General features: G+C 43.1%; 1 protein-coding gene across 1 annotated transcript in view; it reads left to right on the top strand.

Moving 5' to 3' along the window:
* The window catches only part of MSH2 (mutS homolog 2), a 69498-nt gene extending 56582 nt beyond the window's left edge, over positions 1-12916 (top strand). Inside the window, exons 12-16 of the mRNA XM_077335187.1 lie at positions 4616-4861; positions 5622-5826; positions 6927-7174; positions 7776-7948; positions 12273-12916. Of these exons, the coding sequence (XP_077191302.1) occupies positions 4616-4861; positions 5622-5826; positions 6927-7174; positions 7776-7948; positions 12273-12443 (1043 nt within the window). The 3' untranslated portion in view covers positions 12444-12916. The remainder of the gene's footprint in view (positions 1-4615; positions 4862-5621; positions 5827-6926; positions 7175-7775; positions 7949-12272) is intronic.
* The last annotated feature ends 4292 nt before the right edge of the window (positions 12917-17208 follow it).

Raw genomic sequence — 17208 nt, 5'->3', positions numbered from 1 at the left:
CAGTGCTGAAGGAATGATTACTACAAAATCACCTCCCTTCCCCCATTATGACTGAGATGTGCATGGCATGCGGGTTTCCTCCGTTTAAATCTAATGCATGGCTAGTGTTAGTTTCAGAGGAACCCAACCCCCCTTTTTGGTAGTTATAATAGTATCACAAACATCATCTCTGTGAACATATTAATCTCCTTCTGGAATGATAGTTGAGTAACTGCATTCCCAGTAGTTGTGTAAATGTAGAAATTGGCCTTGAAACATCTGGGCAGATGCTTGGTGTAGTGGTTAAGAACGGTGGATACTAATCTGGTGAACCAGGTTTGATTCCTCAGCCCTCCACATGCAGCTAGCTGGGTGACCTTGGACTAGCCACAGTCCTGAAAATGCTGTTCTCATAGAGGAGTTTTTTCTCAGAAGGCAATTGTAAGCCATGCTGAGACTCCTTCAGGAATGTGAAAAGCGGGGTATAAAAACTATTCTTGCACAGTTGTGTTTAGCTGCACCTTTGTACTGTAACATGTACACTTTGTTGTGGGAGTGCAGATGTGAATGGAGGGGAGAAATATGCCATCCTCTTAAGATTGAAATAGAACTTCTGTGCAAGGTATGGTTTTTAATACAAGTTTTGTGTGAGCTGATTTATGTATTCAGTGTTAGAAAGAGTGATGTGGAAGACAAGCTGGGATTAGAGTAGTTTAACTGGATATTGCTCTTACCACAGTCTTTTTAGCTGTGCAATGAAATAGATTTTAGGTTAGAACAAGCTAATTTCCCTGGCATGTGCTTGTGAAATGGTTTTTCAAGTGCTATAGCAGTGTATAACCAGACAGTTGACATACTTTGGGTCTCTGCAAATAAACCACAGCATAAGGAGAATCTTGACATATTCTGAGTGCTTAAAATACGTGGCTCAATCCTGTGCACAGCTAGAATCACATATAGTGCCCAATGTCAGTAACAAGTACGTGTAGGCAGGCTGCCTGTTCACAAGTGTATTGTCACAGTGCTCCTGTCTGCATGTATAGCTTGCACATGTAGAAACTTTTGTGAACTCATTTTGGAATCTGTAGTCCATTAAGGTTTTATTGTAGAGCTTGTGATTGCAGAAAGTAAAACAGTTTTAATTCTGCCTCTGTGCTGCCTGGTATATTTTAATGGCTATAGTTCATTCTGCATCTCATAATGTTACTGTTAACTCCTTGGGGAGTCTTTGTGATGGAAAGGCCAGGTAAAAGTAGAATGACTGGCCTGTTTTGCCTTGTGCTCCTTTGCTAGCTTAAGGCCTGTTGATCTTGGGGTGGGATCTGTGTTTCCCTAAGGAGAAGTGAGATGCAAACATTTCTCTCTTACAGATCCCATCTTGAAAGGTTCAACTGCACCTTTCTAAGTTCTATGAATGACCAGTGTTGTTTTTCTTGAAAAATTGGGCCTGTGGGCCTCCTGATTCAGATGAGAGCTGTGCCATGAGTTAGATGGAGAGGATGGGACTTCATAAAAGCAGAGCAGATTCAGTGATTTGCGATTATGAGCTTCTCTCCCCTGCTAGGGGTTTGGGTGTTAGGTGGACTCAGGGCTCTTAGTGATCCCACTTTTCTGTTCATGCTGAACAATGGGACTTAGCTACTGGGTGCTTCAGCAGAGGCCCAAGGTTTTGAGTGTGAACACCTCTCCCCTGCTGGGGTTTGGGTTTAGTGGACTCAGACGAGGTGGCTCAGAGCCCTCTATGCTTATGCCGAGCAAAGAAGAGCTGGGGTTTTTTGTATCCCACTTTTTACTAGCCAAAGGAGACTCAGTTTACAGTTGCCTACCCTTCCTATTAGCTTAGCTACTGGGTTCCTCGGTTGAAGACCCACATTTTACACCCTCCCGGCCTTCCTGCTGAGGTCTAGGTGTTAGGTGGACTAACGGTTCTGAGCCACCCCATATCTCTGTTAATGACAACCAGTAGGGCTTAGCAATTGGGTGCCTCAGCTGAGGACCCAGATTTTAATTGTGAACACCTCTCCCCTTCTGGGGCTTGGGTGTGAGGTGGACTCAGGGCTCTAGGCTACCCCATCTCTCTGATTGTGAACCAGTCATGGTGCCTTTCCATGCTTGGGCTCTTTCAGGCAGAGATGCTGGGCTACTGCTCCTCCCCCCTCCCCAGCTTCTTCTACCCATTGTTGCTTCTGGCCACATCTCTTGACACTTCTCCACATCAACACTTCTTTGCAGAGCTCAAATTCCATTATACTTAGGAGAGTGATGCTGTATTTAGGAGAGCGGTGCTGACAGAGGGATGTATTTGAGACAGAAGCAGCAACGGGGAGTAAGGGGAGGATGCTTTCCCCTATCCTCTGAATTACTGGGGTCAGAGTCCTCTTCTCCAAAAACTCTTTGCTATTGCTAGTGTCTGGGTAATGCTAACAACTATTTTGTCCTTGTGATGAACCCTTGGAACAGATCAGGGGAAGGAGGCTCCAAGACCCCTGGTGATGTCCTGCTAGGATCAAACTGCAGTGGCCTGGCAGGATGGCTTTGTGCCCAGGGATGGGGGCCTGCGGTACACAGAGGAGTAACCCTTTGTACCCTCATAGCACCCAGAGGTGTTCACACTCAGGAGGGGGTGGGAGGTCATAAATGTGAAAGAGCTTAGGGGAGGTGGGCGTAACTGGAACCCAAGAAATGTGATTGGCCCCCAACTTGGAGAGTTTGTACAGGAGCCAGTCCTAACATCCAATATGGAAGCAACCCTAAAGGCACTACAATTACATAGGAATATACTTGAAATAGTCACCATGCATTATTTCAATATATGAATACATACCATCACTTCAATCCATAACCACTTGGTTGGGCAAGAACATGTAAACAGTCTTCCTTTATTATGCAAGGCAGTTTCCATCACTAATAACTTAAAATGGGAAACTCTGCTTCCCCCTGAGGAAAAAATGCCTTGTATTTATATTGCTATGTATTAATTAATTAAATATCATACATATTATTATTTAAAAACACACAGTAATAGCTTTTTAAAGCCTCCAACTGAATTACTTCCATTATTCTACAAGGGACAAGGACACAAATCCAACATCAAGTTTTAACAAGCACACTACTTCCATTTGCTTCAGTGGGTTCTGTCCGGAAATCCCACTGGAATGAATGGAAACACCATTGCAGCAGTGCTCTCAGGATTGTTCCCAGTACTACAAAAATATGGTTTATGCATTACAGAGTGTTAAAAGCCACTCCTCTGCTTGCTTCAAATTCCATTTTGGACCGACTTTTATTTTGTGTGGTCAAAACATTCCATTTATTAGAGCTGAAATCCAGGCTCTTGGATAACTTAGATTGCCTGGTGACATCAGGCTGCAGTGAGGTTAATGGGAAGTAATAGGATAACAATTGGTGTTACCAACTCCAGATTTGAGAAATTTGTGAAGATTTGAGGGTGATACCTGAGGATAATGGAGATGGGAGGGCAGGGGAGTTTGGTGGCATTATTGATTTCATAGAAAGCTGCCATTTCTTACAAAGGAGCTAATCTCTGAGCCAGCCTGTCTTTCTGATCATGTTGAGTGATGGGAGCTTAACTATTTATTTATTTAGATTTTTATACTGCCTTTCCATACAGCTTTGGGCGGTTTCTGGGTGCCTTGGCTGAGAGTGCCCACACTTTTAAACCTGTTCCTGGTACTTCCCTTAGACATTTTCTTTGAGGGATCATAACTTGGACCCCTGCGGTTGATTGGTGTGCTCTGGACCTGTGTGTTTTCGCCCAGGGGACTGTGAGACGTGATGGGCATGCGTCCCTTGCTTTTGTGGTATGTCTAGGGTGTCTACCAAGCTGTCATGGGGTCACTTTGGAGAGCTCCTGCCAGAACTATGGAGATGGCTGTCTTACTGTCCAGTGACTTGTAAGGAATGTACAGCAGGATGAGGTTCCGTGTGTGTTTGGTGTGTGTAGTTTGCAGGGGGCTTATACACTTTTGAACTTTCCTGGTGGCATAATAAGTCCAGTCTTGAAATAACTTGTAGGGCATGTAGAGGAGCATCAGGGGTACCTCAGCAAATGCTGGCAGGGGCTCATGGGAATTGTAGTCCATGGACATCTGGAGGACCACAGGTTGACTACTCCTGCTCTAAATAATGGGTGGTTAACCTAGTCTTCAGAGTGTGAAGGCCAGGTCTACTTCCCATACCCGGCATTGGGCCTAGACTTACTTGTCAAGCTGGAGTCCACTCCTGCCAATATTTGGGCCATTTATAACCCTGCCAGGAGTTTTGGAATTGTGCAGTGCCCCTCTGGCAGCTCTGGGGTTTCCAATTTTTTTTAAATCTAGCACCTTGAGAGTGACATGTTCTTAAATTCATTAAAATTGATTGAGGAATGCCTACTTCACAGTGTATTTTGTGGGAGGTATAATAAGAACTAAACACAGAACCTGCTTTTAGAGTCTAATTGCCTCTTTTCATGGTTTCGTTGCAAAATCTTTTAGCGGTTCCCACATTAACCTATCAAATTGTCACCTGAAATATGGAAACACATAAGAAATGGTTTCCAGATTAGTAGTGTGTAACACTTTTTGGGTTTCTGCTTGTTGGAAAGACACAATGAAATATACTTCCCATTCCCCAGGCTACAAAGACCCTATACAGTTTCTGAGTGAAGTCATAGCCCAGCTGGATGCAGTTGTCAGTTTTGCACATGCATCAAATGCAGCCCCAGTGCCCTACGTACGCCCAGAGATTCTGGAAATGGGGCAAAGGAGGATTATTCTGAAAGGCTCAAGACACCCCTGTATTGAAATTCAAGATGATGTTGCCTTCATTCCAAATGATGTGACTTTTGAGAAGGACACGCAGATGTTCCACATCATTACTGGTAAATACTTTGTCATGTTATTATATTATTTCCTGCTGTCTTTTGAGTTGTGTTGTTTTGGGTTTTTTTTTCCCAAGGATGTTTTAAAAGCTTTATTTCCAGACTGCAAAACAGACAAGAAAAGGGAGTTTCATTTCTCCAAACCAGTATTTGCATTTTGGGGGCTTTCGTTGTGAACAAGGAAAATGCCAGTATTATATGTTCCACTTTTGGTTTGGGAGTGATTGATGTCTGTTGTGCTATTACCCTGATAATACAACTTGTGGGGGTTATTTTCATGATATATAGGAGAATCAAGAGTAGTTTGGGGGCAGTTTGTGCTTGCATGAGTGCTTTTTGCCAACTTTGACTCATTAGCAAGCTGTGGTTTTTCCCAGACACACACTATGGTGAGTGCCCAGGTTACATCTAGATTATTCTATGTGGGGCTGCACTTAAAAAACATTTGGAAAGTTCAATTAATACAGAATTCTGCAGCCAAGATGCTGACTGGTGTGGAATTGTACGGAATCTATCATTCTAGACTTGGCATACCTACACTGCCTTCCAGTTTGTTCACAGTTCAAGGTGACGGCCTTGACCTTCAAAGACCTTATATGGTTTGGGACCAACATATCTGAAGGACCACCTAATTCTTATAAACACTATTACAGTCAACTTCAGAGGCCCTGCTTCGAGTGCCCCCCACCAAGATTTTATAGATGAATTTTAGAATGCTAAAATGACCTCCTAGCTAATACTAATGGTAATACCTCTACAGGACCAAATATGGGAGGAAAATCAACCTACATTCGCCAGACTGGTGTGATAGTTCTTATGGCTCAAATTGGGTGTTTTGTGCCCTGTGACTCTGCAGAGGTGTCTATTGTCGATAGTATATTGGCTCGAATAGGAGCTGGAGACAGTCAGCTGAAGGGGGTATCTACCTTCATGGCAGAAATGCTGGAAACATCTTCCATCCTTAGGTAAGACCCATGTTTGCTTTTGTGGAGTGTGACATGTAACGTCTTGCAGGTATTTGTAAATAGGAACACAGCCTGCTGGATTAGACCAGTGATCCATCTAGTCCAGCAGACTGTTTTGCACAGTGGTTAACAGCCCCCCCCCCCCCAAAAAAAACCCAAACAGTTTGTGTGTTCACAAATATACAACACAACAATTTATAATAAAAAATTCTAAGTCCTGTTTATTGTCCAATACTTGGAAGTCAAAGGAAAAATTCTCTATAATGCATTAACCAAGCAGGACATAAGCTCACAATGGGTTGTGTCTCACCTTTAAACTGAGCAACTGCAGGAGGTATTTCTCTGGTCCTTACTGATCATCCATGCCATGGCTAACCAGGTGCCTTGGAAGGCCACCTGAAACAGAGGCTATGAAAGGCCAACTAATAGGGCATGGGAGCCAAGACTTGATGCAGTCTCCTGGCACTGGCATTCAGAGGTTTGCTGCCTCTGTAAATGGAGGCTCCTTTCTGTCACCATGGCCAGGAGCCCTGGTGCCCCCTCCCCTTTTGCTCTGATATTACTCATGTATATCGTGGCTCTCTTGCCATTTTTGACAAAGCACCTTACTGATGAGGGAGCTTCTTGATATACTTTCAGGGCAACTATGTTCTCCACACAGTGCACCTATTAACACCTCCACTCTTCCCTGGCCCCTGAGCCCTTACAATCCTGCCTGTGCCCTCATGTGTTCTGCTTTTGCCCTCAGAGGTATCAGTGATTGCTTCTCTTAGGCAGATAGCAGCAGGGGTAAAAACCTTTTGTTGCTCTTTTATGCAGCAGACCTATGTGGCTACTCCCAGCTCCCAGTTATGTCATCAAAAGTTTCTGTGTCATAATGCTGCCTTACCCATTTGGATGTCTTGTTCCTGATTGTAAAAAAGAAAGTACAGCTAGAATACCCAGAGGCTCATTTGGAGAGGAGCGTTGATTGAGAATGTATTGAAAGTGACATTTAAATTGATCAGATACATTAGATACATGGATTTCCCTGCTCTATTTGTTGTTGAAGTTAGCAAAATGTTAACACCCTTTATAGTATACTGCCTTGTTATTTTTAGGTCTGCTACAAAAAACTCTTTGATAATCATCGATGAACTGGGAAGAGGAACTTCTACATATGATGGCTTTGGGTTGGCATGGGCTATCTCAGACTATATTGCCACCAAAATTGGTTGTTTCTGTATGTTTGCAACTCATTTCCATGAATTGACTGCTCTTGCTGACCAGGTTTCCTCTGTGAATAACTTGCATGTCACAGCGCTGACCACCGAGGACACCCTGACGATGTTGTACCGCGTGAAAAAAGGTGAGAGAGATCACAGAGCTAGCATAAAGAAAGCCCATCTTGGCTAACATATTGCAAAAGATATACTAGATTTCTGCATAATCTTCAATTACCCCAAATCTTAAAGACAACTTTTAATATATTTCAAAATGGCATTTCTTATTACCCTCTTAGCTTAACCATGTCGTGGCCACTGTTTCCTTCCACTTCTTGGTACACATGTACCTGTGTATAAGGAAAACTTAATCATGGGTATGCATGATTGAGCAGTTTAAACAGCCTAAGGGCAGCTGCAAACCAAAATGTGCAATTGTGGATTAAAGAGGCTTACTAACCATGGTTTTGCACTGGTTGTCAGCGGTTGCTGTTTTCAGAATCACATAGAATGTTTCTGTTAATTCCAAACAAAGGGACATTATCCTGCTGCATTGCAGTCACAATTTCCTAATTTATTACCACTTGATTCCTCTGACTTGGCCTAAAAACCATAAGTTCCAAGTTTCATATTTGTTGATCTCCAGACTCTCTGCTAAAAGAGTGTCTGTTAGGAGGGGCTGAATTTGACTGGCATCTGTTTCAGGCACATCCTTTTGTGAATTAAAGTGAGTAATGCTTCTTCCAGGGGCGTGTGACCAGAGTTTTGGAATCCACGTAGCAGAGCTTGCTGCCTTTCCAAAACATGTCATAGAAAATGCAAAGGCAAAAGCTCTGGAATTAGAGGAGTTCCAGCATATTGGAAAGCCCCAAGAGGAGGATGAAGAGCCAGCAGCCAAAAGACGCTACAGAGAAAAGGAGGTTTGTTAACATACATCATTGTGAATGAGAAGGGAACAGATGCTCTTTGCATCAGTGCCTGTGAGACTGTAGTATGAATGCACACCCTCTTGTACATGACCTTATACTGAATCAAAGTCGGATGAATCTGTCCAAGCTGCAGGGTTGCTCCTGTAACTTGACAGTCCACCAGTCAGTTGTAGACTCTGTTAAGAGCCTTGGGGTGTGGTTGGATTCTGCACTGCCCTTAGGTAAACAAGTGTCTATGGTAGCACAGTATTTTTTTTCCACCTATGCCAGGTCCACCAGCTGTCTCCTTATTTGTTTGGGTCAGATCTTGTCACATTAATTCACACAACACTCCCATCCAAATTGGACTACTGCAATTTGTTGTACTTAGGGCTACCCTTGAGAATGCTTTGGAAATTGCAGGTAGTTCAGAATTCAATTCCCAGGTCGCTTACTGGAAAATCATGGCCAGCTCATATTACTCCAATTCTGTGGCAGCTGCACTTGGCTACAAATTAAGTTCTTCATTGGTTGCTGGTTGAATTCCAGAACAAATTCAAGGTGCTGGTTCTAACCTTGAAGGCCTTACACAGTCTGGGCCCTGCATATCTAAGGGATTGCCTCTCCCAATGTACCCTCAAAGGAACTCTTAAAGATTTACAAATGTAAATATGCTGGCTGTCCCTTACCCTAAAGAAGTGTGACTGGCTTCAACCAGGTCCAGGGCCTTTTTAGAAATGGTCCTATTGTGCAGAATATGGTTGAGAAGCATAGCTGTCTACATGCCTACCCAGGGCCCTTCCCCTTCCAAACCACTCCCGACTCATCTTTGGCTATTAGGGGTGGAGCAGGTTGACATGCTGATATGTGGTCATATCACCCAATAAATGTTTGACATTAAGGGCCCTGACAGAGCTTGCACAGAGCTCTTCCACCAGGCACTTGGTTGAGGCTGGGAGGCAGCTAAGATCAGGGGCCCCTCCTCAGATTGGCTGGGTCAGTAGACCAGGCACCAGGTGGGTGTGGTTTTAGGAACAGATGCGGGGAGGGAGGATTAGGGCTGTCATTGATGGTAGGATGGGTTTTAATACAGGGATTGTTTATATTTTAATGTCGTAAGTCACTGTGAGCCAGCTTGCTGAGAGTGGTAGGTAAAAAATCTAATTAAAAAATATATTTTTTAAAATATAAAAAATCAATTAACTCCCACCCATTCAAGGAACCCTTCCAGGGCCATCAAGAAAACTCAGGGTTTCACAAAACCCAGGTTGAAAAAGCCTGCTCTAATAATTCTAGCCTCAGAGTGAGAGCCAGGCTTGGACTAGAAAAAAGAGATTAACTTCACTGCATTGTTTATTGTATGTATTAACATGGTTCATTATTGCATTGCTTTCTAGTTTCATAAGCTGCCTTGAGTTTTAATAAGGAAGGTGGACTGTAAATGAAGCAGATAAATTCATTTCGTTTCACTTACATCTTGCCTTTCCCATCATTTTGGGTGGCTTGCAAAAGCCAGCCCAGTAAGCAGCAGCCGTTACAGCCGTTAATGTATTTGTTTTGTTTATTGTTAAAATGTTTATATCCTGTCTTTCCTCAAAACAATAAACCATAAAGTAATCCAGTTATAAGAAACGGCAAGGAGAAGCCAGTTCCTCAGAAAGACAGGCCTCAGCATGGACTGAGCTTTGACGGTCAGAACCAGCACTCTGGAACGCTGGATGTGCTAACATTAGTAGTTCCAAAGCAAAAGTGTGTGTGTGTGTGTATGTGTTGGGGGGGGGGGAATACCTGTAAGTGCACTATATCCTTTTACTCTATAACCCTGTTTTTGTTTTTTAAAGAGTAAGCATCTCCTCTTTTCCTGCGGTATTGCAAATTCCTTCCGCTCAATTCCCTATTTAAATGCACAAAGAAAAAGAACTTAGGCCATAATTACAGATAACAGCATGGTTGAAGATTCAATTAATGGAGCTGCTCATTATGTTCATCCTTAAGAGAAACACAATATAAATTAGTGTAAACTTCCAGAATTGTCCCCCGACAAGTTCACATGAATTTTTAAAATATCAACACATGGAAATGTGGCGCAGATCAAGCAGAATTTCTCCCATCTGTAGCATAGCTGCTGCTACACACAACCTTCTTGGTCTTGTATCTTATGCATGATCATCCAAATAACAGGTATAAACTTGCAGCTTGATCCCTTGGTGGTTGCTGGGTTATTTAGAAAAGAGTGATCAGGAAGCAATTGCTTTTGTTGACTATTTCAGCAGGTGCTGAAATTACACATCTTCATTGAAAATACATAGCAATTCCAATCATTCGTGAGAGTCTGATCAAGCTATTAGAAACTAGAAGCAGGCAGGCTAATGAATAAAAGCTTATGGAGATATTAAAATATTCTGTCCTTCCCTTGTGATTCAGGTTTATAATCCCCAAATTAAAAACATACCAATACAAATAGAGCCACATTAACCCTCCTCACAAAATGCCTGCAGCTTAAACACCAAAAAACTTGTTACAAATAAAACAGCCTTACAACTCATCCTGAAGATGGCATCCTTCTCTCCTCCCCAGGGATCCTGTTCTACAAGGTGGGAACCTCTGTAGACAAGGAAGTAAAAGGTACCCAAAATGGGTACCTTAAATGGGTACCTTAAACAGAGAAATGGCTAGAATGTAGTAACCAGGACAATGTAGTTGGGGCATGGGGAAACATATGGAGAGAAATGGTCTTTCAGATAAGTGGATATTAAGCCACAGAGGACATTGTAGAATTGATCTTGTAAACAAATTTACACCCAAAGTCAGTGTTTTAAACAGTTGAAATACGTTCCCATTTACTAGCCCTTGGCCAGTTATTGGGTTTCTGTATTCTTAACCATTGGTAGATGTCTCCAAGGGCTGTCCATTGTAGAACATGTTGTAGTAGTCCAATGGCTAGGTTACAGAAGCCTGGATTAGTGTGTCCATGTTGGCTGAATCTTAAGAAAGGAGAGAGCTGTGAACCAAACACAATTAATGGAAGCCTCTCTTGACCACTTTATCAACCTGATTTTGAACAGCAAAAATGGATCCGTAAGTACTTCTGAGTTCTTACCCCACACTGTGAATGCCAGTTCTTGTTCTCTCTCTCTCTCTCTCTCTCTCTCTCTCTCTCACTCACTCACTCACTCACTCACTCACTCACTCACTCACTCACTCACTCACTCACTCACTCACTCACTCACTCACTCACTCACTCACTCGCTACATGCAGTCACTCCCAGTGCACTGAACAAATGGATCTTGACTTCTGGTTAGATTGGGAGAAAACTTCCAAAACACAAAACTCATCCTCACCCTCTTTATGGCTCCCTGTGTAGTACCAAGTGGTTTGCTCAAGTCCTCTGATTTCAGTTTGCAAAGCAGTCTTTGTTTCACAGCCTTAGCGGTCAGCCTCGTGATGTCTGTGACATGTGAGGAACCACGTGGGAGGGGAAATCAATTTCACGGATTTGTGATTCTTTTGGGCAGGAGAGTTGACAAGAAACATGCTTGACACTGTACAGGGCTGTGGGGAGGCAAACTAGGCATGGCCCCTCTGTTTGCCAACCTCTCCACTATTTGGCATTCTGGTGCAGGCTGTTCAGCACCTTTCCTGGGGGGGGGGGGGGAGAAGAGGTGGGGAATCATAATTCCTCATGCTCTGCACAGAAGGAGGGGAACAAACTGCTGGCTTCCCTTCAGCTTGTAATGAGACAATCTGGATTTTCTCTGTTGGGATCATTGGCTGTGCATGCTGTCTTTTTGAGAGTGCTTTCCCCTATTCTGTAGGCTTAATATGAAATCCCATATAGCCACAGTTAGCCCCTTTGTGCTCTGTGTGCATGTGTGTGGTTATAATCTGCCTGGTGTGGCCAGTTCACTTTAGAAGCTGATGATGAAATGGTCTTTTGGCTTAATTACAACAATTTAAATAACTTACTATTAGTAGGCTGACAGGTATTGAACATGAAATGCCTATTGGTGATGAGGCTCAGAAGCTAATGCTGCTTGAATAGAAGACATCACCTGGGTAGTTGCTAATTTAACCGCTTTCGTTCATTGACTAAGATTTCAAAATGAAGCAAAATGGGTCATAGAATGAGAATTGAAGGATTTGATACAATAAATTCCGTCTTCTTGGCAGGGCTGCCTCAAGGGGATGGCGAATCGGTATCATCTTCCAAAAGAATATTTCTTGCATGTGTTACGGGTCTGTGGTTGATGATTCCTGTAAAAAATTGGGTGGTGGAGTGGGACATACAAAGCAAAAACTGAAGGTGTTTATTGTTGTTGTTGTTTATTGTTTCAGGAAGGTGAAAAAATAATCCAGGATTTTCTTTCGAAAGTGAATGCAATGTCACTGAAAGAGATGTCCGAAGAACACATCAGAGTCAAGCTGAAGCAGCTCAAAGATGAAGTCTTGGCAAAGAACAACAGCTTTGTGAATGAAATCATTTCCCGAGCTAAAACTAGTTCATGAGATAAAAGAGCTGTAGAAAATGACATTGAACTTGAGCATTTTCAGGCCCCGATGGCCTGCGACAGCAGATTGACATAGCCACTGCCACAAGTTGCAGCTCTTTCTCCTCCCTCCCATTTCTCCTCTACTGTTTTCTCCTGTCACAGAAAAGCAGAAGGCACACTGGGAAAGCATGCTGTGTGTTTCTTTGCTCCTGCAAGCAGCAGCAGACAATGACTGTGCAAGGGTGAGGAAAGAAGGAAAACGATTAGATTAGGAGATGGACAAAGGTATTGGTTTTAGCACCATCCATTCCTCAATAGAAGCAGATGTCTTTTTCTGGACCAGGGGTTGTGAGAACCTTATTAATGCTTTGTAATGTTTTATGATGACTACTAAAATAACTTTTCCTCTCCACTTGGTTTTGAAATAGAGGTATTTGTTCCACTAACTGTTCTCTGTTTTATGACTTTAAATAAAACCATTGAGTAAAATAGTGTGCTAATTTCACAGAAACAAAAACAGCAGTGGATTTTCATTGTGGTTAGAAGTACTTAGGGGGTGGAGCTATATGCATTTTAGAAACGGTAAAAAGTTCTGAACACAGATCTCTCAGCGTCATCTGATCTGGCCCCTGGTGAGTAGTGCATGGGATTGTTGTGAACACCAATCTCCCAGAGGACTGAATTTCATTTTTTGACTGTAACTTCACATGGCTTTCAAACATATTCTACATTATTCCAATTCTGAAATTGTTCCCTTAATGTGAATAAAGAACTTCAGTTAAAATTTGTAAGGAAAAATAATCTTTGGATGTTACTTTGTTTCATGGAAGCTTCCCCAAACTCTTGGTTGTGTGCTTTGTTTAAATGCTTTTAGTCCTCCTCCTGGAGGCGTTCATCACTTCCCTCATAACAACCACAAGATCTGGGCTGGTCTTATCATGGGGCTACTGCTCTGAGCCCATGCTGGGAGGGGGGAGCAAGCTGAGGACACCCCACCGCCAACTTCAGTGAATGACCATGGTTGCCATTACCACCACCAGGACACCAGAGCTGATGACAGGAGGTACTGAGGCTAGAGGGACTTGGTAGGGAAGTAGGCAGTTCCAAAGGAACAGAATTAAGGGCTGGGGAGGAATAGCTCAAGGATCAAAAAAGAAAACAATGAAGGGAGAGGAGAGCCAAACAAACAAGGGTAGTAGAAGCCCACTAGAACAGAACAAAAGCCCCAGAGAATCTCTGTGATTGAAAAGAAGGTAGAAGGGGATATTTTTGCAGTCCCAGCAGAACTAGTGCATTGCACCAAATCCAGTGCCATTGTAGCAATGCCAGTTCAACAGGACTTATGTTAAGCACAGAATCTCAATCCAAGTGGAGGGGGGGGAGGGAGTTTGCAAGCCCAGCCAGTAGTCCCTAGCCAGCCATTGCCAATGCCATTGTGGTACTGCCAGCGCCACAAAAAAAATTGACCAACAAGGATTCGTGCCCCTTATGTAGAACATCCACATAAGGGGCAAGAATCCTTGCTCCCTCCATCCTCCCCCCACCCCCTCCTTACCTGCTGGCACATCTTCTGGCAGGGGCGGGGCCATCCCAGTGACGCACAGTGCTGTGTCTCGTTGGGTTGTCCCTGCCCCTGCCAGTCTCCCGAGGCTGTCCCCACTCTTCAGAGGGTGGGAGCAGCCTTGGAGCTATTGCTATGCATTGCTGTACTGGCCCCACCCCCGGCAGTCTCCCGAGGCTGCCCTCACCTTCTGGAGAGCAGGGGCAGTCTTGGAAAATTGGCAGTGGCAACACCAGAGTACTGAGTGCACCTCAGTGCTCTGGCACCATGCCCATCTATTGGTGTGATTCCTGGGGGCAGGTCTACGGATGTGGAGGGACTGCGCCAGTAGATGTTCCATATCAACAAGCCCAAGCCAGGGTGGGAGTTGGGGGGGGGGTACAAACCCTGCATAACCAGTTACAATGTGCAGAACAAAAAAGGAAAAAGTAAGGGAAAGCAGTCCCTGGGAGCCTGCAAATCCTGAATACATCCAGGATCTTTTGGGGATTTTAAAACTTTTGTTTTCTGAATATGTCCCCAAATACCAAAAAGGTATTTTGGGAGGTATATTTTTTTGCTTGGGTTTGTCTGCACACCCCTATAGATGTCTGTGTTTTAAAATCAGCATTCGTTTTCAGTACCACTTCAGAGGGCTTTTTGGCTCCCTGAAAATTCATGTCTAAGACTTCTTCCCTTGCATTTCTCTCAGCAGTGAGCAAAGGAAGGCAAGTTGGTCTGCAAAATCAGGAAAGAAGAAGAAAAAAAACAACTCCAGCGATGTTCCAAATAAAATCGATATTTTAACAACTTCTCTTGTGTGTTCTTTTTATTGTAATTTGCTCGTAGTGGGTCAAGCCAAAATGGTATCTAGATGCCTGTTTTCAAACACCAAACCTTTCTTCCATGTCTTGTCCCTAAATAATATACAATTATCATACAGAATCCACAACTAATTATACACAGCATAGTAAACCATAATTTCCTACCTCTATATGTGTCTTCACAGTTCAATAGGCACGGGTCATACAATTTAGATTCTCAAATAAATCTTTCCCCAAGGAAAAGGAGGGAAGGTTTGGTGTTTGAAAACGGGCATCCTATTTAGACCCACTATGAGCGAACTACAATAAAAAGAACAAGAGAATTTGTTAAAATATCTTTTATTTGGAATTCCATTGGAGTTTTTTTCTTCTTCTTTCAGCAACAGCACCTTCTCTGAGATGGGAATAAATGTAGTATTGGGGTAATGGTCTTTGACTTCTATCCTGGGCCCCAGAATGATTAAAACCACCCTTAACTGTGAGGTAAGTTAGGCTGAGAGGATGACTCTGTACGTGACTTTGGGGCAGCTTTAAGGCAAATGGGGATTTGAACCTGAGCTTCTGAGATCCTAGTCCATCAGTCTTAAAAACACCACCATGTTGGCTTATTTTCTAAGCTTAGAAGCATGGGATGTTTACCTGGTCTACTGTGGGCTGAAAATGAAGTCTGTCAAGAGTCTGATTTGGGACTATCCATGAAGTTTCTTGTATTGAAGCTATTAATCATCACTGTCCATTGTAAACTTGCCACTCAGATAAGGAATCATTCTGTGAAAGAATGTACACATTATCAGCACATCTGGCATACTTTTTTGTGTGACTGTAATATGTAACCATTCATTACACTTAAGGCTTGTCTTAAAAACTAAGAGCCCTCCTGAAATGAGGCCAAAAGGCAAGTCTAGTTCAACACTTTACTTCCAAATGTGGGCAGCCAAACTCTTCCAGGAGGTCTTTGAGTGAGCAAAAGGCAAAGCCCCTTCATGTTAAATTATGCAATATTTTGAAACAGACCTAGAATTTTAGTAGAAATGAGATACATTCTCCTTTCCCCAACCTCTATTCTGTGTCAGAAATGATAATAGGACCTACAAAGGTTGAATGTATTGTTATTAAAATTTTGTTGTTAGGTGCGAAGTTGTGGCCGACCTATCGTGACCCCATGGACAATGATCCTCCAGGCCTTCCTGCCCTCTACTATTCCCCAAAGTCCATTTAAGTTCGCACCGACTGCTTCAGTGACTCCATCCAGCCACCTCATTCTCTGTCGTCCCCTTCTTCTTTTGCCCTCTATCGCTCCCAGCATTAGGCTCTTCTCCAGGGAGTCCTTCCTTCTCATGAGGTTGCCGAAGTACTTGAGTTTCATCTTCAGGATCTGGCCTTCTAAGGAAAAGAGTTGAGGCTATTTGTAAAGCTTCCTCAGACAGCCATTTTGCTTTCTTGCATTTCTTTTTCTTTGGGATGGTTTTAGCTGCTACCTCTTCTACAATGTCGCGAACCTCCATCCATAGTTCTTCAGGCACTCTGTCTATCAGATCTAATTCCTTAAATCTATTTGTCACCTCTATTGTATATGTGTCAGGGATATGATTTAGTTCATACCTGAGTGGCCTAGTGCTTTTCCCTACTTTCTTCAATTTAAGCCTAAATTTTGCAGCAAGAAGCTGATGATCTAAACCACAATCGGCTCCTGGTCTTGTTTTTACTGACTGTATAGAACTTCTCCATCTTTGGCTGCAGAGCACATAGTCAATCTGATTTCTGTGTTGACTGTCTGGTGTTGTCCATGTGTAGAGTCGTCTCTTGGGTTGTTGGAAAAGAGTGTTTGCTATGACCACTGTATTCTCTTGACAAAATTCTACCAGCCTGTGCCCTGCTTCATTTTGTACTCCAAGGCCAAACTTGCCTGTTATCCCGGTTATCTTTAGGCTTCCTACTTTAGCATTCCAATCGCCCATGATGATAAGCACATCATTTTTTGGCGTTGCTTCTAGAAGGTGTTGTAAGGCTTCATAGAACTGGTCAACTTCATCCTCTTCAGCAGCAGTGGTTGGGGCATAGACCTGGATTACTGTGATGTTGAATGGTTTGCCTTGGGTTCGAACTGAGATCATTCTGTCATTTTGGGGATTGTATCCCCAAATACTGCTTTTCCTACTCTTTTATTGATTATGAAGGTTACTCCATTTCTTCTGAGAGATTCTTGCCCACATCTGAATTGGTCATCTGAATTAAATTCACCCATTCCTGTCCATTTTAGTTCACTGATTCCTAAAATGTCGATGTTCAGTCTGGTAATCTCTTGGTTGACCGCGGCCAGTTTGCCTTGATTCATGGATCTGATGTTCCAGGTTCCTATGGAATAAAAGTCTTTACAGCATCAAACTGTCTTTTCGCCACCAGTTCGCTCCACAACT

This window comes from Paroedura picta, chromosome 1 (assembly GCF_049243985.1).
Source record: "Paroedura picta isolate Pp20150507F chromosome 1, Ppicta_v3.0, whole genome shotgun sequence".
Taxonomy (NCBI): Eukaryota; Metazoa; Chordata; class Lepidosauria; order Squamata; family Gekkonidae; genus Paroedura; species Paroedura picta.
The sequence above is the reverse complement of the archived record's forward strand: the minus strand, read 5'-3'. Positions and strand labels throughout refer to the sequence as shown.